General features: G+C 36.1%; 1 protein-coding gene across 1 annotated transcript in view; it reads left to right on the forward strand.

Moving 5' to 3' along the window:
- Positions 1 to 22,076, forward strand: part of LOC121323256 (pre-mRNA-splicing factor CWC22 homolog) — a 35,816-nt gene that overhangs the window by 11,299 nt on the left and 2,441 nt on the right. Inside the window, exons 7-20 of the mRNA XM_041264208.1 lie at positions 813 to 941; positions 1,378 to 1,546; positions 1,644 to 1,697; positions 2,061 to 2,196; positions 2,281 to 2,487; positions 3,443 to 3,505; positions 3,793 to 3,891; positions 4,587 to 4,664; positions 11,563 to 11,645; positions 17,504 to 17,581; positions 17,865 to 18,017; positions 18,205 to 18,332; positions 18,680 to 18,781; positions 18,874 to 19,082. Coding sequence (XP_041120142.1) covers positions 813 to 941; positions 1,378 to 1,546; positions 1,644 to 1,697; positions 2,061 to 2,196; positions 2,281 to 2,487; positions 3,443 to 3,505; positions 3,793 to 3,891; positions 4,587 to 4,664; positions 11,563 to 11,645; positions 17,504 to 17,581; positions 17,865 to 18,017; positions 18,205 to 18,332; positions 18,680 to 18,781; positions 18,874 to 19,082 — 1,688 coding nt within the window. The remainder of the gene's footprint in view (positions 1 to 812; positions 942 to 1,377; positions 1,547 to 1,643; positions 1,698 to 2,060; positions 2,197 to 2,280; positions 2,488 to 3,442; positions 3,506 to 3,792; positions 3,892 to 4,586; positions 4,665 to 11,562; positions 11,646 to 17,503; positions 17,582 to 17,864; positions 18,018 to 18,204; positions 18,333 to 18,679; positions 18,782 to 18,873; positions 19,083 to 22,076) is intronic.

Raw genomic sequence — 22,076 nt, forward strand, 5'->3', positions numbered from 1 at the left:
GAAATATTTTTTTTTTCACTAAGCTTTGTGTCTTCTGTAGAAAAGCAGTTTTCCATTCCCGCCAACCTGTGTGAACGGCCCTTTACAGTACAATTAAGATCAAGATACAAAGTACAATCACTTTAGTACAAATAAGAAGCCAGTTGATTTGATATAACACCATACAGAATGTAAATACCCAGAAACATCAGTGTGTTAACTATGGATAACTTTTCAAGAAGTACAATTCTAAAGTTTATTTAAGGGCATATGGAAGTTGGACACCTTTGTACATTTCTAAAAAAAAAGTGCATTTTTTATTATGATATTTCTACTTTGGGTGGGAAGGGGTGAAATATGGTTGATATCAGATGTTATGCATCTTGTTGCAAGCACTCCTGAGGCGTTCAATACAATATAATGCTTGACTGATTTTTCTGGGTGGGAATTGAAAATGACATCTCCAGCTGACTGCATGATTCTGAAATAGGTGAATATGTGTGGATGGCACGGATTTAGCAATCTGTTGCTAAAGGATTTGGTGTTGCCTCATATATCTAACCTATCCTTGTCCCTTGGAGGAAATTCCGAGGAATCAGAACTGCAGGCTATATTTAAATGTGTGCAGCCAGGAGAGGAACATGCAGGATAAGTTTCTGTCAGTGGACAGTGCTGTGCTGCATTTATGAACTGTCATGTGTGTATTAAGCATAACGTGCTTTCAGTTGTGTATTGTGTTATCTATTCTATAAAACAACAGTTTTTACATAATCATTTGTATCATATGTGAAACAATAGTGGTGCGGTACTATTAAGCATTTTTTTCATTGCAGTCTGGCATATCAGAGAATGAGTTGGGAAGCCTTGAAGAAGTCAATCAATGGTCTCATCAACAAAGTGAATGTCTCAAACATAGCCAATATAATTCATGAACTTCTACAAGAGAACATTGTGAGAGGAAGGTGAGTGATTTCTTAGTGCTGAAACTTTCCATTTTGTTTGCATTCAGATGCAGTTTCAGTGTGGTTTCATAGAAAATATAGCCTCTTCGTTATGTTTAACATTGTTGTAATACTGTCACCTTGACTGGTTTGATGTCCGGTCGACCCCAGAACACATTTCTGGTTCTCTCAGTATGGTTTATTTATTTATTTTTAAGTTTGGACATTTTAATGTTGGCCTCCAGACAATCCAATGCAACCTGAGACTGCACTAAAGGTCGCAAATGAACCAAATTTTTAAATTCGGTTGCTTAAGCTTTTCTTACTGGCCTGTTTTTGAAAGACTGAAATTCAGTATTTAGAATTGCATATAAATATGGAAAATGAAAAGACAAAAACAATTTTTTTTTAAGGTGCCAAAGGGTTAAATATGAATGTTTGTTTTTTTTTTCCCCAGAGGTCAGCTAGCCAGGTCAGTCTTGCAGGCACAGAATGCCTCTCCAATATTCACGCATGTGTATGCGGCAGTTGTAGCAATTATTAATTCAAAGTTTCCGCAGATTGGAGAGCTAATGCTCAAAAGATTAATTCTCAATTTCCGAAAGGGATATAGAAGAAATGATAAGGTGAGTGAGAATATAATTCTTCTGTATGCTTGGCTAAAAATACCTGCTCCTTTTTAGTTTTCAATTCAATGAAATGTATACTTTGTTTTTATTTCAGCAACTTTGCTTGGCAGCATCCAAATTTGTGGCCCACCTCGTTAATCAGAATGTGGTAAGTCTGATTTATTGATGTAGTGTAATCTCTTGATGTTATTGGCATTATTATTTTTTATTAAAATAAAACGCATGGGCATACCAATAGGGATTAAACTGTTTGGCTTCAAGGCTGCAAAAGACCTGAGGGGTTTTCCTGATTGCAGCAACGACTTTCTGATGAATTTATTGACTTGAGGCTTTTTGATTCTTTTTTTTTAATCTTTTTTTTTTATTTTAAATTGTCTTTGTGGAATATACGATCTACAATAGCTTCCTGGTAAACACACACAGTGGAGGTGTATAAATCTTATGAATGTGTAGTTACTATTGTGCGGTTTGAGTTGTGTGAATAAAATAAATGTTTCTAATTTCTGTAAAGGCCCATGAAGTTCTCTGCTTGGAAATGCTCACTCTCCTTTTAGAGCGGCCTAACGATGACAGCGTGGAAGTAGCGATCAGTTTTCTGAAAGAGTGTGGGCTCAAACTGACCGAAGTGTCCCCTCGTGGCATTAATGGTAAGTGTAATATAGCCTGTTTTGATAAAACTGGTAAGCCACTCCCAGTGTATGCCACAGTTTAACTGTTTCTTTGTGTTGCAGCCATATTTGAACGCTTACGCAACATTCTTCATGAATCTGAGATTGACAAGCGTGTCCAGTACATGATAGAAGTCATGTTTGCAATTCGAAAAGACGGCTTTAAGGATCACCCTGTAGTACCTGAAGGCCTTGATCTGGTCGAAGAAGAGGATCAGTTTACTCATATGCTTCCTTTGGAAGATGAGTACAACCCAGAGGATGTGCTCAGTAAGTAGCTAAATAGTTAAAATTGAGAACTACATGTAGTAGTGTGCACATGTATTAGAACCTTACATCCTTTAAATACCTGCCTGCATGAAAACTGGGCTTCAGAATTTCAATTTTCGGTCAGTAATATAGTAACAATAGACACTTGTTTAAAAAACGCTGCTTTAATTAGGCACCTTGAACAACTTCCAAAACGTCACATGCATTTTACCCTTTGTGCCTATATGTTCCTTTTCTCATACTGTTTAAAATTAATTGCATGTGTGGTCTATTAAAGTCATCAGTAAAACAAGACGATCACTAATTTGCCTATTCTGGTAATTTACATTGGTTTGAACAAACCAAAACTACAGAAGCAATGGGGTTCTCTAATAAATGTGCACACTCAAACTCTTGTGCCTTTTATTAAAGCCTTTACTTGCTTATGTTAAAGCTCCCCCTTTTTTAATATTTTGTATTTATTTATTTTGCACATGGTACAACAGTTGAGTTGTTGCACTTCTCAACACTACATTTTAGATTAACTTGATGTTTTCATTGACCCCTGACCTAATATGGCACATTTAGGCAATTGTATTTTAGGGTTCTGCTGGAGACGTGATAGCAATATATACTTTACAACCACTTCACTGGTTTCCCACAGATGAGTTTTACTTCATGTTTGCAACTTATTGTCAGTGTTAGCATTCCTCCTCTTACACAATGCTAACAGTGATGCTTTCAAGTTTATAGTTTGTAGGGTTTTTTCAGCTTTTAATGACTACTACCATAATATACGCAAAAGCACTTCTGGGTCCACTAAATGCCATTAACACTTTTAGCATATCATGTAATGTTTTTTTAATACTCTTCTAAATGCATTTTTTGGGTAATTGCCTTTTGGTAATTGCAACTGCTGTAAAATCCATAATTGCAAAGAAATTATATTTTTACAACAAAATGTTTAACTTTGCAGATGTCTTCAAGATGGACCCTAATTTCTTGGAAAATGAAGAGAAGTATAAAACAATTAAAAAGGGTAAGCTAAAGATTTTTTTTTTTTTCTAGTAATTGTGCAGTGAAGAGTTCAGTCAAGATCCATTTTAAAGTTTTGTTGCAATTAATCAAGATCAGTACCCACTGGGAATGTAGCTATCTACATTTTATAGAAGCATTACAATTCAGGATTTTTCATCTGTGTCACACACAAGCAGTATTTTAGTGATGTGTGTAAATACACATTGTGTTGGGAAGCTTTGATTTTTGAACAGTTTTGTTTTGTGGTAATAATGTACTATGTGTATATTTTGTAATCATGCTGTTTAGATATCCTTGATGAAGGCAGCAGTGACTCAGGGTCTGGGGACGATGCAGACGGCAGTGATGAAGATGATGAGGAGGAGGAAGAGAACGAAGAGGGAGAAGGTATTTCTATTTATAAAGGAAATGTGACTACCAATAGTATAAGGTGCTTTATATTGATTTGACTACCCAGTTTGGCAACCTTTGCATTTAATTAAATATTATGTAACTGTAGATCAACATTTTTGGAGGTGAATTTGCAAAACTCTAATCCTAACAGTTTAGCTAACAAATAATATAATTTTGAGAGCCATGTCTTGACAAACAAGGAACAAACTTCTCCAATGTAATTGAGTGCTTCAGGGTGCTTGCTGACATCCACCCCCTGGCTTGTTCTAGGTTTCTGTGATTGCAGTATATGCTTGAAGGAGCTATTATTCAGATTGTCCATCTTCTGCATCTCTCCATTTGATTGACCAATCACCACAGATACCAATGAGTACATATATACAGAATAACTGTGTATGCGTATATCCTATGAATTGTCTGTGGTTGACATGCAGTTTTTACCTCTTGGCATACATCTGTTTACATTTTAGGCTATATTGTTACAGTGTATGATAATGGAATGCTTCAAGAGTGTTTGCACACAATGAAAACACAATAAAATACAAAATAACCAAGAAAACAATAGACAAAATGTACCTAAAAATGTTTTTAAGGGATGGGGCGGGGAATATAAGCATGGTTTGGAAAACGTACAAAATGTGATTGATATGCTTTACTGTAAAATTTCCTGTTTCTTTCCATTAATTTAGAACAAAAAGTTACCATTCATGACAAGACTGAGGTGAACTTGGTCGCCTTTCCAAGCGGCATGCTAGATAGAACTATAAGTCAGGTTCCAGTCATCATGAAACATAAATACACCATGAAACATAAATTCCTACCTAATACCTATATTATCTATATATATATATATATATATATATATATATATATATATATATATATATATATATATATATATATATATATGTGTGTGTGTTGTATATGTATGTGTATATATATATATATATATATATATATATATATATATATATATATATATATCGCATACATATACATATATATATATATATATATAAGGGATGTAGTGAGTTAAATGGTTAACCAAATAAGTGCATACTGTTTTTACATAGGTGAACATATAAACAAATTGATCAAATGTGTCCGGCATTTTATGTTTTAAAAGTAAATATATCCAATTAAACATGTGCTCTTTACACACTGCCTCTGAACTCTGCAACTCCACTCCCTGTAACTTTTTTTATTTGGCAACAGATGACGTCGAGTTAGGCATGAATAGTCAACTGAAAACATCTCTCAGACTAGTCTCAAGCTGGCGATTTCTGTTGTTCGTACGCGGAGCACAGCAGCGGGCCTCAAAATAGAAAAGGGAGTGTAAAGAATGAGTGGTGAATACTAAATAAAAGTAAAAACTTCTTAGTTTAAGAAGCGGGTACATTAATGTTTTTTTTTACTGCCAGTAAAAAATAAATAAATAAATAAAAATACCTGAAAAGCTTGTGCTAAATGACTTGCTTTGCATGGCTTCCTGGCAGCTATTTTTGATAGCTTAAATATTCTTAACACATCACTCCAAGGACGAGATATATTTGTCACTTCTCTCACTGACAAAATCAGAAGCTGGATCAAGAAGCTGTCTTTGTGGTACGATCGTGTAAACCGTGGCAGCCTAGAAGAATTTTTAGTTAAATGACGCTTATATAAAATAATATATATATATATATATATATATATATATATATATATATATATATATATATATATATATAGTGTAGTCATTTTTATTGCTTGAACTAGGGGGTGACTGTCCAGTGAAGTTTGAGTTTAATCGTTTAAACAGATTTTTTTATTAAACGATATTTACATTCCTTATATATATACGTACATACACACACACAGTGGTTTGCATAACTATTCACCCCTTTGCTACTTCAGCCCTAAATCAGCTCAAGTGCAAGTGATTTGTTGGAAAGGTCACCAGAATTTGTGAAATGGTTTCAGTCTGTGTTTACTTAAAGTGATTTAACTTTTAGATAATTTCCCTCAGGTATATAAAGACTTTCAAGCTGCAACTCGCATATTGATCCAACAAAGCAACCATGAACACCATACAGCTTTCGAAACAAATCAGGGATAAAGTGGTAGAGAGGCACAGAGCAGGAGAAGGGTACAAGAAAATCAGCGGCTTTGAAATTATCCCTCTCAGCACAGTGAAGTAAAAGGTGCTTTACTAAGTACTGACTTAAGGGGCTGAATACTTACGCAACCAGTAAATTTCATTTTGTACATTGTCTTTGCAAGTATTGCTGACATTTAACCTCCTCCTCATATAACGGTGTTCAGTTTAACCATTGAAAAACTGCATAAATTATTTGTAATTCAACAAAATGCGACATTATTGGTTGTGTGTGTGTGTGAATATATATATATATATATATATATATATATATATATATATATATATAGATATATATATATATATATATATATATATATATAATCCCTTACTAACTACTATCCACCACCATCATCACATGTTTAGCTAAAATGTGCACTTAACATTTAACTCCTGTGATGTAAGTACTGATTGGGTTGTCTGCTTTGGTTCTTGGTTTGCTCTGTTGCTGGAAACTACAATTTAAAATTATTTCAGGGACGTGAAGTCCCAGTAATGCTTAAAATTAGTCTTAAAATGGGGTCAGTTCCGGGATGGTTTGCAGCCTGGTAAAGTCCCAGTTAGATTATAACAGCTGGGTGAAGGTGGTATCAGCATGCACTAAAACATGAATGATGGGAGATGTAGTCCTGTGTGTGGTATTAACCTCTTCATAGGACAGCTTTTGTCTCCAGAAACTCGAAGCCCCAAATTTAGCTCTGACAGGCACAATGTAGGCCAGCAGTGCGAATGAAAGGAAACTGAAAGTAATTTCTCTCACCATTGACTTTATTTTATCTGAAGCTACCTTTTTATCCTTTAAGAAATAAATCAAAACTTAGGTTTATATAGTCTTATGGACGTAATTGTGTATCAAACATAACTTTAAATATGAGACTTTTTCTAAATTATATCTAAGCATGACAGTTTTCAAATGTAGCTGGGTGGGCATTATTGAGAAATAAATGTGACTTGTTGGAAATAAACAGACCAAGGTTAATATCTTAAAAATGTGTCAACTCTTGGATGAACCTTTTGTTCAGCAACAATAGAAGTTTGCTTTCAATTTGACAAAACAATGCTGCCAACTTAGCACACTATGATTCTGTGTTTTACATTTTCCTTTGATAAAGTCAATGACGCCAAATGATTGATTCTAGTTTTTTTTCCCCCCATGTAAGATTAATTAGAATGAGGGGCAAAGGTTTCATTGCTTCTGATTTTACAGGTTGTTTGTGGGTTTTTTTTTTTTTTTTTTGTACTGTTGTATTTTGCAATGAACCTCCTATTTTCTAAACTATCCCAACACTAGACACATTTAATTAAATTACCAGTGGCCTGTTGGTAATCTGTAACCTTTATGTTAATCTTGCTTACATTGGAAAGGTGAAACACAGTTGTACATGATTTTATCTAAGAGTAGAATGTTAGCTTCTGATATATGTTAGAACTTTTTTAAATGTGCTATTTACTAGATTCATAGATCATACTTGTCAGTGGCTGATGGCTAATTAATTAGACATACCACAGTGCTCCACAGGCAATGCAGTTTAATGTCATCTAATCATTTTTTCTTTACCTGTGGGGATTTAAGACTACATTATTATTTTGTCATTCTGCAGACCTATTAAAATATCTAAACTGTGTATAATGGCAGCACATTTATTGCTAGCCCAGTATTACTTTCTTAGGGGCTCAGTTGTACATATTTAATAAATAGGTTACATTTGAATTTGCTAGAGAACCCAGGGTATATATTCAATTGATATATGTGGTTTGTGAACAAACGGTTCTATTCATAACCAAATCAAATATGTTAAATTTTGGTGTGTGATTTAAAGGGGAAGCTTCTAATTGCTATAATAGATAAATGAAAATGTGTAAAGAAACTTCCTGAGAAGATGTAGTTTTCCACTTCACATATTATTACTTCTGTTATCTAATTATTAATGTGAAGATGAGTTTGCATTGCATTCAACTCCATTGAAGTCACTGTGTACAGTTGGTGCACAGTGTACTGAGGTTGGTCATTATTTTGACTTTTTAGTATGCACAGTGAGCTGTGTGTGTTAACAGTGAGGTGTGGTATGTTTGCAAAAATGTCAGAGAAAGCTGCTAAGTTTACTTTGTAAACTTACATCACTGATAAACGGAGCAGGGAAGTATTTTCATGGGTGTGTTGTGGAAGTGCTAAATATCTTATCTAATTAACTATCTGATGCAGCAAGATTCCATTTAAAGCTGTCCAGTTTGGGTCCTTAATAGTATGTTTGTTCAGTAATTGTGCATTTTCAGTCTGTTCCAGTCCAGAGCTCTGGTACGTCTGATCTATGTCATGATCACCAATTCACTCACAACTAAGAGATCTATAGAAGCTGTGTATTGAGTTTTTTCACCTAAAGTGCCTAATAAAACTGTTAATTACTTTGTTTCATATATCCAACTTCCTACTGGAAACATTAAGATTTAAAGAGAAATTTTGTTTTGACTTCAGTTTTAATTTTTTTAACATATACACCTCTACAATATGTACAATATTAACATCAACTTAGTAACCCAATGTGTGTGTTTTCCTACTCCCAACATAATTTCATTTTCCATTTCCAGTGCATTCACTGTAAGGAATGTGTTTATTTCGTGAATGTATTATTGCACTTTTGTTCAGCCCAGATTTTCCTAAGATTGTGGTTTTACTAAAATATCCTGTTTGGTGCTGTACTAGACTAGAGTGTTTATAGTTTAGTTTGACAAGCCTCCCCTCACTGGCCGAGGCAGGGGCACTGCTGTTATTGCTAATTCTGTGCTCGCTTCCTCTGTTTTTTCTTTGCTTGCCTTTCCTTCATTTGAGCATCTCGCCATCAAGCTCCCCTCTCCCATGTCCCTCACCCTTGCTGTTATCTACCGCCCACCAAAGAATAACTGCTTTTATTGCTGAGTTTTTGGAATTCTTCTCCCTCATCTGCACTTCTACTGACAATCCAACCGACTTCAGCATGCTCCTGGACTGTCTTTGACTTTCAATCTATCAACGTCCCCACTCACACCCAAGGACACACTCTGGATCTGGTCATCACCAGGGGTCTTGACCTCTCCAATCTCTCTGTCTCAGATATCTCTCTCTGCTCATTTCATTTCTTAATCATTGCTAATATTAATCTTCTTTATCCTTCCTCCTCTACTGGTACTGTTCCCTTCTGTCCCAATAATCTGCTGAATCCTCTGAGACTCTCAGAATCTGTCTCTTCATCCCCTCTAACTAGTACTCTCCCGTCTTTGGTTGACGATGCGGTTAGCCTCTACAATGCCACTCTTACTCAGATCATTGACACTGTTGCCCCGCTTACAGCCAGAACAGTCAAGAAAGCTCTGGTGCAGCTGCCCATGGTACACCCTCAAACTTTGATTGCTTAAGTCTGCCTGCCGCAAGCTTGAGCGCAAGTGGAGGTCGTCTGGACTAACGGTTCACAGATCTGGACCGACCATCTCGGTGGCAACAGGTGTGCGCTTGCTGCTACCAGGTTGAAGTACTTCTCTGAAATCATAACTATGGGACACAGTAAACCCAATGTTCTCTTTAAAATCATTGACCAAGTCCTACATCCAGCCATAGATCCATCTCCAGTTCATTCTCCTCTCACCCGTCATGATTTCTCCTCTTTTCGGAAAAAAATTGACAACATCTATTATACGCTTCCCTGCTACACCCCCAGTTTACTACTTGACTACTTTGACTCGCCCCCGGTTGCCCCCCCACCTCTCTCCTCCTTGTCTCCTCTCTCCGTTACTGATGTCTCTGTCCCACTGTTCAAATCAACTACTGCCACGTGGCCCTTGGACACCTGGCCAACTAATCTTCCGTCTTGTTCTTCACATATTGCTCCTTCCATTGTGCATACTCTCAACATGTTCCTGGATTCAGGCTCGGTTTCTGCTGCCCTTAAGCTTGCCTGAGTTACGCCAGTACTCAAAAAACCCTCCTTTGACCTGGCTGTCTTATCTAATTACCATCCCATCTCCAATTTCTTTTCTCTCCAAACCTCTCAAAAGGGCTGTAACCAGTAAGCAGATTAAACATCTCCTCGTAGGATCTTAAACTCAACTTAAGAGTCTAAGTATAGCTTCCTTGAACCTCGGAAACTGTCTGCTGTTGCCTTCACCCACTGTACTTCTGGACAACAACCTCTCCTTTTGATGCCCACATCTCCTCCGTGGTAAAATCTTCCTTCTGCCATCTTCAAAACATCTCTAAAGTCCGTCTCTACCTTTCCCTCCCGGAGATGCATTTGTCCTCTTGACTCGACTACTGCAACTCTATCTTGGTCTTCTGGCACGCGCCATCAACCAACTGCAGCTAGTTCAGAATGCCACCGCCAGGATCCTTACCAGATGTAAAAAGCGTGAACACATCACCCCGTGTCTTGCCCAGCTGCACTGGCTACCTGTAAAATTCAGGATTACTTTCAAAATTCTCCTGCTCACCCACAGCCCTATGTCACACTGGTCTTGAGTCCCTCTTCAACCTGCTGACTGCTATGTCCCTGCCCTCAAGCTGAGATCCTCCAGCTGTGGCCTGTTTGTTATCCCCAAGCAAAAGTGCACCACACTTGGAGAACACTCGTTTAGCTTCATGGCTCCGACTCTGAAACTCTCTCCCGCCTTGGTGCGTGATGCTCCCACCGTCACTCACTTTAAGTCAGCTCTCAAGACCCACTTATTCTCTCTTGCTTTCCATGCTCTGTAAGCCTGATATCTGTTATTAACTGTTGTGTCTTTGCTACTTCTAACTTTTTTTTTAAAACTCATGATTCTGTACGACATATGCATCCATAGTGTTCTAGAATTTTCACATCCTAGCCTTGTATTTAATGTAGCCTTGTCTTTTTCACTATCAAAGTATATATATATTTTGTTTTACTGTACGTAATGTGTTCTTTTTTGTTGTATCTTGTAAAGATTGATTTATTGATTGATTGGGATAATTATGGTGGGAAGGGAAATTTACTCTGAAGATTTACATTGACATTTTACATAAAATATTTACAAGAAACCAAGTTAGACTTAACTTTATGTATGTCAAAATGGTTGACACTGGTTTCCCTTGCTGGAAAAATGTAAGTAATGTCTAAAACAAAAACACACACACAAAGAAAGGATGTGACTTATTTCTCAACACTCCACTGTGAAGTTGTTTGTGTTTAAAAAAAAAAAAAAAAAAAAAAACTACAAAAAACCTTTAGCTTAAACTTAATAGGCCTTATATTTTTGACATACTAGCAGTAGTACCTCCAGGACAAACCATTTTCCTTTCACCATAAATACATAAACTACAATATTCTGTGAACTGTTAACTGGCACCTTCAACACTGACAAACTCAGAATGCCAACATGGTAATTAGGGACCAAAGCAAGGGGCTTCCAGCTATTTGGTGTCCATCACTATTTACATATTTTCAAAAGGAGTTAATTTGCACTATTAGTTGCTGTATAAGTTCTACGTTTTTGTAATATTACTTTAAAATGACATAACTTAATAATTGGCATGTTTAAAGTATTCCCTTTTTATTTTTACAGCTTGGACTTTGAAGAATGTGCCCATAAATTGATAAAGATGGATTTTCCAGATAGCCAAACGGTATGTTTTCATCACGTAAAAGTAACCGTACTTGCATTTTGTTAAGTTAACCAATGTCTGAATATTGGTAGTAAAGCTCTCAATTACCTATTTTTTGGGGAGTGCAATGTATTTGAAAATCAATATATAATAAGTTTTATTAAATCAAAAAAGGTAACATATGACTGTTGAAAGTAACATGTTCTTAAAGTATCCATATAAAGCCGTGAAGGAAAGTACACAGTTACTATTGCACTGGTTGTACCAATAAGAGTTGCAGGCTTAAATCAGAGGTCTATCCAAGCATCTATTTTTGTTCTGACATAGATAAGTTACCATGCTATATGGACCATCCTAATAATTTACACATTTTCTGCCATTTTGCGCACATCACACAAGTTCAGTGATCAGTATGGCTGTTCCCTAGTGTCTGTGTAGCAGTACTTGTGTGGTTGGCTGATTTGAAGTTTTATTAAACGGTGGTCCCTTAATTCCTTTTTCTAGAAGTAGTAGTTTATTCTTCCAAAATGTTTCCTTGGTGTTACATTTTTGTAAGCATTTTCCAGTTTTTCTACTTCTCACCAAGTATATAAGTGTAGAAAGGTGTTTGAGTTGAGACTAAGCATCTATAAATCATCTTAGAGCTGCTTCACAAGGAACTTCTAAAGGTCATTTAAGGTTATACATTTGAAGCCAATTTATCAAAGTCAAGTCTCTGCAAGATTCAATCACAAGGTGAAATTCAAATAATCTAATTCTGTATTTTAAGATTTATCATGCTATCCTGTCTTCTGTAATAATAAACCACAATATCAAAATAATTATAAAGCTGTAATGTTGGATTTACCACTTGCATAGAGTCCCTTTTACAGTTACTTATTCCTTGAAAGTAATATTTAAAAGGTTATAAGTTTTTGTAACAAGTATGTTAGTGATTTTATTGCACACATGTAAATTTAAAAGAATACAATACGGTACTGTTTAGGATTTGGTAAAGTGTATAACTCCAAGGGAAAATTATGCCATACAACTATATTCTTTGTCTTCACTGATTAAAACTTCAAGTTTAAGATTATATCACAAAATCTCAAAACACCAGTGAACATACTGGCTTCAGGTGCTTGTTATTCACTGTACCTGTTCCTTTTTTGTTTTGTTAGTTTTTGTTTGTTTGCTTTTTACCCATACCCCGAACAAACTAGAATGTTTGTTACTTGCAGATCCATTGGTTTCAGTTGGAATGCCTTGAAGGCTATTCAAATAATAAGTCACTTTACAGACATGAATTCAAATTGGCTTTAGACTTTCGTGCGGGCTAGAACAGCACTCAACCAACCACACATCGACATATCTTAATACTGTATGGTTACTGAGTGAAGTCTGAAAAAAAAAAAAAAGGTCTACATTTTTTACGTGTGTATATGTTGGATGTAGGTCAAGGGGCTTCACTTTTTTTTCATGATACTGATGGATCTCATTTTTTACTTACTGGCATTCCCAGGACTTTTGTCACTGACATACGTACTTTATTGTGTCGGCAGTAAAATAATGGTCCATGGAAGTGATACACACAGTACATTTTGAGTTTTAAGAACTGACTTACTCTGGTTGGGTCTCTGTCAGTAAAGTAGAACTAATATTCTTATGATTATGTATCTGAGAGTGGTTTAACCCAGTGACATTGTGATATATTAAGCAGCTGGGTACAGGGAAACAAAAAACTAATAATAAAACCAAGGGTTTTTTGGTTTTTTTTTTTTTTTGGTAAGTGTAATTAGAAGGTACACTTTGTCGGTTTCTTTGGTTCCCATAATCAACACGTTAAAATTACAGTCTTCAGTCACGATTCATATTGTCCACAATTTAAATACAATATCATTTGGAAACAAAAATGATACACAATATTGAAATATGTAATGATACACGTTTTAATCTGCTGCTAATAACACATAATAGCCAATATATAACGTGCTCAGAAAGTTATTATGTACATATTGTTACTTTTACAAATTGGTGTTGCCACTTGACAGTTAAATGGTTGGTGATTACTTCTGTTTGTGAAGGAAAACAAAAATATGCAAGCTGTTAAAACCCTTATTATGCCTGGTATCAGTAATGTTCTTTTAATGGGCACTTAAAACAACCAATGATAGCAGGAATCTCTATTAAGCTGTCAATTCAGAGAAAAGGGATGCAGTTACGGGAAGTGGCAAACTGAGCAGGGTGAGAGGAGGTGTCGTTGTTTGAAAGCAGTTACATTTAAATGTGAGTTTTAAAAAAATACATTTACTTAAAATAGTTTATTTTTTGCTCTCAGTTCTATCCTTTTATAAATACTGTTGTGCCAACAAGCTAAAGTGGTTAACAACACTAATAAAGTGACAGAGTGTTTGGGTTTTTGCTTTAGGTTGTGATGTTCTATTGAAATAAACAGAGAATGTGTGATGCTTTGTTAAATTGTAATAACCAGCAATCTGGACTCCTGCTTAAACATTCATATTGTTATGGTCTGACACTGACACCAAACCATTTCTGCTGGTACTCACGTGAGAACCTAATGTTAAATGCTATATATATGTTATATATATATATATATATATATATATATATATATATATATATATATATATATATATACACACACACACACACACACAGTGCCTTGCAAAAGTATTCAGACCCCTGACCAATTCTCTCATATTACTGAATTACAAATGGTACATTGAAATTTCGTTCTGTTCGATATTTTATTTTAAAACACTTAAACTCAAAATCAATTATTGTAAGGTGACATTGGTTTTATGTTGGGAAATATTTTTAAGAAAAATAAAAAAACTGAAATATCTTGCTTGCATAAGTATTCAACCCCCACACATTAATATTTGGTAGAGCCACCTTTTGCTGCAATAACAGCTTTAAGTCTTTTGGGGTAAGTATGTACCAGCTTTGCACACAGTGTCGGAGTGATTTTGGCCCATTCTTCTTGGCAGATTTGCTCCAGGTTGTTCAGGTTGGTTGGACGACGCCTGTGGACCGCAATTTTCAAATAGTGCCACAGATTCTCAATGGGATTGAGATCAGGACTTTGACTGGGCCACTGTAAGACATTCACCTTTTTGCTCTTTTTGGCCACTCCAGTGTTGCTTTGGCCTTGTGCTTGGGTCCTGCTGAAAGGTGAATTTCCTCCCAAGCTTCAGTTTTTTAGCGGACTGAAGCAGATTCTCTTGCAGTATTTTCTTGTATTTTGCTCCATCCATTCTTCCTTCAATTGTAACAAGATGCCCAGCATCCCCACAGCATGATGCTGCCACCACCATACTTCACTGTAGGGATGGTGTGTCTTGAGGCATGGGCAGTGTTAGGTTTGCGCCACATAGCGCTTTGAGTTTTGGCCAAAAAGCTCTATCTTGGTCTCCTCTGACCACAAAACATTTTCCCACATCGCAGCTGGGTCACTCTCATACTTTCTGGCAAACTCCAGACGTGCTTTCGTATGTGCTTTCACACTTCCACTAGTGTTTTTGAGTAACGGCTTCTTTCTTGCCACCCTCCCATAAAGGCCAGTGTTATGCAGAGCTCTTGATATGGTTGATTGGTGCACCATTACTCCACTCCCAGCCACTGAACTCTGTAGCTCCTTCAAAGTCATTGTTGGCCTCTCTGTGGCTTCTCTCACAAGTCTCCTTCTTGTTTGAGCGCTGAGTTTTGAGGGGTGGCCTTTTCTTGGCAGTGCCTGGGTGGTGTGATGCAGCTTCCACTTCCTGATTATTGATCCAACTGTGCTCACTGGGATATCCAAACACTTGGATGCTATTTTGTACCCTTTCCCTAATCTATGCATTTGTATTACTTTATCTCTAACTTCTGTAGAATGCTCTTTGGTCTTCATTTTCCTTCAGATTCACAGCCTTACCAATGATCCTTCAACAGTGAAAATGTGACAGCAACTTTAATGGTTCACAGGTAGAGGCCAATGGTAAGGTAACTGTGTCCTTGTTAGGGCAGTTTCTTTCATCGGTGCAAACTGGGAGCTTCCACAGCACAGGGTTTGAATACTTATGCAAGCAAGATATTTCAGTTTTTTATTTTTCTTAAAAATATTTCCCAACATAAAACCAATGTCACTTTACAATAATTGATTTTGAGTTTCAGTGTTTTAAAATAAAATATCAAACAGAACGAAATTTCAATGTACCATTTGTAATTCAGTAATATGAGAGTATTGATCAGGGGTCTGAATACTTTTGCAAAGCACTGTGTGTGTGTGTGTGTGTGTGTGTGTGTGTGTGTATATATATATTGAAGCTGCACAGCGTATTGTTAATGTGTTTTCCCCACATCCATAATAAATCATTTTCATTTTGGTAAATTAAGTGTATTAAGTTATTCTGTTCTGTTCAGGTTTTTTTTTTGGCTATCAATCAGTCCTTCTTTCCTATCAGTCTGATAAATCTGCCTGTTTGACAGTAAGCAATTTTCGACTGAATTTGCCAGGTGAATTTATTGCTGTTTCTTGCAAACAGTGATGGCGTGTGCTGGGAACGAGTGGAGATTAGAAGCAAAGTACTTACACTTGTTTACCACACTGACATCATTTATTAATTTTAAATAGAACTTTAAGTGCAGATGGCTTTATGTGGGGTGGGGTGGGGGGGGGGTTACGCTACAACCTAACTTGCTTCCAATTTCTTCTTACTGTGATTGGCTTCAAAGACAACAGGGCTAACCAATGATTGGATGTTGTTTTGTTGGGTGGGTTTTTATTTTGCACAGGTTTTCTAGTAACTGTAATATTATTTGCGTAATAGAAAATAAAGGACTCATCGATAATATCGCGAGTCACCGATATCAAATACTCCAGTCCGAATTTCTTGCGAACGTGACTGGAGTCCGAATCACGAAAAACGCGTCTCGAGTCAGAGTTCCAGTATATAAAATAGAAATGCCGGTGCAAAAAGACTACTCAATCAGTTTCAATACCCACAAGGTGCTTTGTCCCAGGAAAAAAAAGAAAGAAAGAAAAAGTACTTCATGTGATGTTTCCACCACTGAAGAGTGAAGACGGCAACTCTCGCTTAATGAAAAACTTGTATCCCAAGCTTGTATTCACTCTTCAGTGGTAGAAACATCATATTAAGTATTTTTTCTTTATATATATTATATAATTAAAACGTGTTTGCTGTGTCATAGTTGAAGATTATAAATGTATCTCTACATACATTTGTGTTTTTGTTTCCTGATTATTACTTTTAAACTGCACTACAGACCAGATCTTTTTTTTATATATATCTATAAATAGTATTTCTAAACTGTCACACTAGCTTTTTTACACAGGGCATTACAGATTAGGCATTTGATGAGTTTCGAATATCTGACAATATGACCAATCATGACCAGAGAATTTAGTTTGTAACCATCAGTGCCTTCAGGTCTGTGTGTTTGGCTGGGGTAGGATAACTGCTCAGTTTTGAGAGGTACCAGTAAACTTGCCAAATTTACAACTTCAGCTTTTTCAACCTTTTGATTGTGGGGGGTCCACTTACAGGCACCTGTGTCCTAAAGATAACTTTTAACTTCTTATAGTTTTAATTTTAAATGTAGCATTTAAAGCTCATTTGACTTGAGTACATGAAGCTTTCAACACATTTTATTGAATATTTTCTGTTGTAATGCTAAATGAGATAGCAGTGTATTCACAATGAATTGAATAATTACTTTTGCTGCATCCACTGTTAAAAAGCATGCTACCAATAGCAGCAATGTCATGTCTTTTTTATTGTTTTATTATTCCCTTTCATCAAACTGTCAAATGTAGCTTATTGCCAGTGTCTTCTATGAATGTGACTTTTCAAGGGAAATAAAATATTTTCTTTTTACAGAAAGAACTCTGCAATATGATACTAGACTGCTGTGCACAGCAAAGAACATATGAGAAATTCTTTGGCCTGCTTGCTGGGGTGAGTTGAGCCCTATTGACGTAATCTGATGTCAAAACTTTTTTTGTGTGCATCTCACTCTTCCAATGGAAAGGTACATTTACAGAATCCTGATTTGTTAATAGTACAATGCATTTAGGATTGGGTCGAAAAGTTTATATATATATATTTGTCTACCAAGTTAACAATCTTTGCATTTAATGAAATAATATGTATATGTAAATATATGTTTTTATTTTTGTCTGGAATATCTTCATTTTCATGCACCGTTAATGTTATTTTGTTGTTTTTTTTTTTATTACAGCGTTTTTGTCTGTTAAAAAAAGACTACATGGAGAGTTTTGAAGCAATATTCAAAGAACAGTATGAAACCATTCACCGACTTGAAACCAATAAATTACGAAACGTTGCCAGGATGTTTGCTCATCTGTTATATACAGATTCTGTTCCTTGGAGTGTACGTAGAATAAGTTTACTTATTTTAATTTTTTGCTTCCAAAGAAGACAAGTGTTAGTAATCTATCTTTAATAAATAATTTGTATGCTACTTGATATAATGGACCCTTAACAACTTAATAAATTACAGTTTAAGTGTTCATTTAAGGAAATGTACATCTTTTAATGTTTTTGGGGGTTTTTTTTAGGTCCTGGAATGTATACTGATAAGTGAAGATACCACTACGTCATCCAGTAGAATCTTTGTGAAGATTCTGTTCCAGGAGCTTTGTGCTTACATGGGACTTCCAAAACTCAATGAAAGGCTTCAAGATGTGTAAGTTAGACAATACAAATATGTAAATTTTAATGATTGTTTAAACTATAATTTAAGAATTTTTAATATGAACATCAAGTAAGAATGTTAAAGATATTGTGAGCAAAGGTAATGTATTTACAAGATTGTTGTTTGTTCTTAAGGCAATAAAAAAATATACAGTTGATAAGATCACTTCAATAATGTATAGTTAGCAATATAGATAATATATACATATTATAGATAGAAATATATAATATATATATATATATATATATATATATATATATATATATAGATAGATAGATAGATAGATAGATAGATAGATAGATAGATATAATATATATACTTTTTTTTTTTTCTTAAAGGACATTACAGCCCTACTTTGAGGGACTATTTCCTCGAGATAATCCAAGGAACACAAGATTTGCCATAAATTTCTTTACCTCTATTGGTCTGGGAGGTCTAACGTAAGTACATTTAGATTTGGTCTGTACTGAATATTTAACAACTTAGTCTGTGGGATAAAATAAATTAAATATTTTACTTTTACTTTTGACAGAGATGAGCTTCGAGAACATTTAAAAAATGCTCCTAAAATGATCATGACGCAGAAGCAAGTGGTGGAATCATCCGATTCGTCATCGTCCTCCTCGGATTCTGACTCTTCCTCTGATTCAGACAGCAGCAGCAGTGACAGCGATAGCAGCTCATCCAGCAACAGTGATTCTTCCTCTAGTACCAGCAGCAGTGAAAGCAGCAGCAGCTCAGGTACGGTAGCTAACTGTGTTTATAACAAATGGCCAATATGGATCCTTACATAAATGTGTGCCATACACTTGTTAGAAATGCACATTAGACACATAGGCACACTGTAATAATAACCATGAAAAAAAAAAAGTGTGCAGTATTTTGAGGTTCATGTTACTGGAGGAAGGTAACATCAAAACAACAGGTGCTTCCAACCTACTCTACATGGAGTGGGACTTTTTGGTGCAGAGATTCCTGGTACAGCCTATTAGTGCTTCACAACACAAGTAGTGGGCATTTATTTTTTTTTAATCCCCCTGTGGCAAAGTGGCTGAGTGGAAACAGGTGCAGGAGTGATGCAGTGCGGTAATGAAACAGACAAAGCCTTATAATCCGGTTTGGAAAGTTATTTTTATTTACATCCAGGTCTGGTGACCAGTAACAATAATCCCCTGGCAATACACAGCAATATGTACTGCACGGGGGTAAACAGTAACAGGCTTGCAGACCCAAACAATAAACAATAAGTATCCACCCCACAATAATACCAACACAGTCACCAGTCCTGGGTGCGTGCAGTAGTGCTCATGGTGGGTGATAGTTTATTTTGTGACAGTAGTGCAGTGCTGTTCCGGCTTAGTGCTGGCCTTTGGCGACAGCTCCAGAATCGTGTTAGCCATCTAGTAATTTACAAACAAGACGAATTACACACAGACAAACAAACAAAACACTCACAATACTGTTTCATTGGTCATGGGGTCTTTCACAGTCCTTCTCAGTTCATTAACGCAAAACCAATGCAAAGGAACAGGTTGCGATTTTCTGTCCCCTTTTATGCTGTCACACATGACCCTTTTGTAAAAGAGCGCAACTCCCTCTCCAATCTGCTGCTGCCATGTCGTTTCGCTTCCAGGTCAATGCATTATTGCAACAGAGTCCCGCCCCCTTTCTAGCTGTCCGACTTCCCCTGAACCCTGGAAAAGAACTGTCAGGCCAGCCCGTCCAGGGAACTCTGTGCTTGATGCTTAGCACCCTCACAGGTCGGGAGGGAGATCTACACCCAAGAATCATTGTATTTCTGTCACCACACCCAAATCCAAACCAACTTGGAAGCGCTGGAAAGTTTTAGTAGGCTATCACTCAGCTGAGTGAAATTAATTTTAATCAAAGTATAATCCACAAGCCAATAATGACAGTACATGAGTATCAGTAATAGCAGTTTCTGTCCTTTTACTTTTACTAGGTAATCTGGGAAATGTAGAGATGGAAAACCTTTGCAATGACTCCGCTGTTCGACGTACCATGGAGACCAATACATGCCTCATTTTGGGTGACCAATACATTAATTGGTGTCTGCTTTAAATAATGAAACATGATAATTTGACAGGTATTATCGTCTATTGCAGTAGCACATTTTGTTTCAAGAGCAGATGTTAAGCACAGCATGCTTGTGCATGGTACGTTTGCTCACTTATTGCATCTGCCAAAAATATATTAGATTTGTGGCATGGATGCCTTGATGTGCTTGGCTTGCATTATATTGGATTTTTTGTAAAACAGCAAAAAATATTGCAGTGGTTCTGTGCCATTTTGTAAACAGTAGAAACTGTCGCTGGCGAGTTTCTCAGCATGGTTATTTATACATAATAACAGGAGTAAATATACCAGCAAGCAGCAATGACCGGGGTCCAAGCGCCAGACCATGACCGTATTTCACATGTGGCATAATAGCCGATTGGCCTGTACTAAACTTTGTAGTATATTGTACCATATGAGTATATATGGGTTGCTATATGTGTTTCATAGTAACCATTACCCTATCTGCACAGTTTATAAGCTAGTTTTGCATATGACTGCATATATATTGATTATATATATATGCATGCATGCATGCATGCAAACAATCCAATTTGGCTGCCAAACCATGTGACCTATGACCTTCGTTTTCGCTCTGACACAGCTTCTCATAGACCTCTACCACCGTACCAAGTTTTGTGACTTTTTGTGTAACCGTGTTGATTTTACAAATATTAGAAAATTGGCAATAATAATAATAATAATCCTAACAATTACAATAGGGCTCCAACAACTTCATTGCTCGGACCCCTAGTAATTACATGTTATCCACAGCAATGTAAAGCTAGTGTTGTGGAGCGCCTTATTTTTAACACAGGAAATGGTTGTTATGGAATTATGGCATGTCAGATAAAGAAAATGACAGTATCCACACAGCTCAAGTTGTTGAGTGATTTGACATGTTACGAGGGATATTTAGGAAAGACACATAGTTGAAGTGTGCCAGAAAAGCGTTGATTCAGCAATGAGCCAGATGGTTGGTATATGGACAGCTGCACCTCTGCTGAACTGTTTGACAGGAGCTGTGGAGAGATACTCCAATTAGGAAACCTGGAACAAGATCTCACTTTGACCTAAATTAAGCAGTTTATAAGCTTGTTGGGGAGTTTTGGGGGCTTTATTACTGTTATATTTTGAGAAATGTGCCTTAAAATAAAAAATGTTTTCATGTGCACATATGTATATTTTGCAAGATAATTTTACTCTGAATTTGCTGAAAATTGCAAAACATAAAGCCCTATAATTGAAAAAAAAAAAAAAAGGCCCCCTTAGGATAGTTCTTGGAATCCAGTACAGTGGATACAGTAGACATATATATAAAACAAAGTAAAGTATATGATTCCAGAATGTAATAAATCATCTTCAAAAGCTAATTCTTTGTTGGAGTACAGGCTTCAAAGAAGCATGTGTAGTAACAATGGTCAGGTGGACAGTCCAACTGTTCCTTTATAAACGACTGACGTAGAAGGTCACTTTTAAAAGCAGCTATTTCAAAAATAATATTGATGTAGGCTTTGTACTAATCCATTATAAACTTGGCATTATAAACTGTAACGTTGTTCACAATGTAAACAGATTAGTGTGATGTCCATCAGTTTGTCTCAATGAATGCCATCATGTAATGACCATAAGTGTACATAATGCTAATCTCATAGCTCC

This window comes from Polyodon spathula, chromosome 11 (genome assembly GCF_017654505.1).
Source record: "Polyodon spathula isolate WHYD16114869_AA chromosome 11, ASM1765450v1, whole genome shotgun sequence".
In the NCBI taxonomy this organism is placed as follows: domain Eukaryota; kingdom Metazoa; phylum Chordata; class Actinopteri; order Acipenseriformes; family Polyodontidae; genus Polyodon; species Polyodon spathula.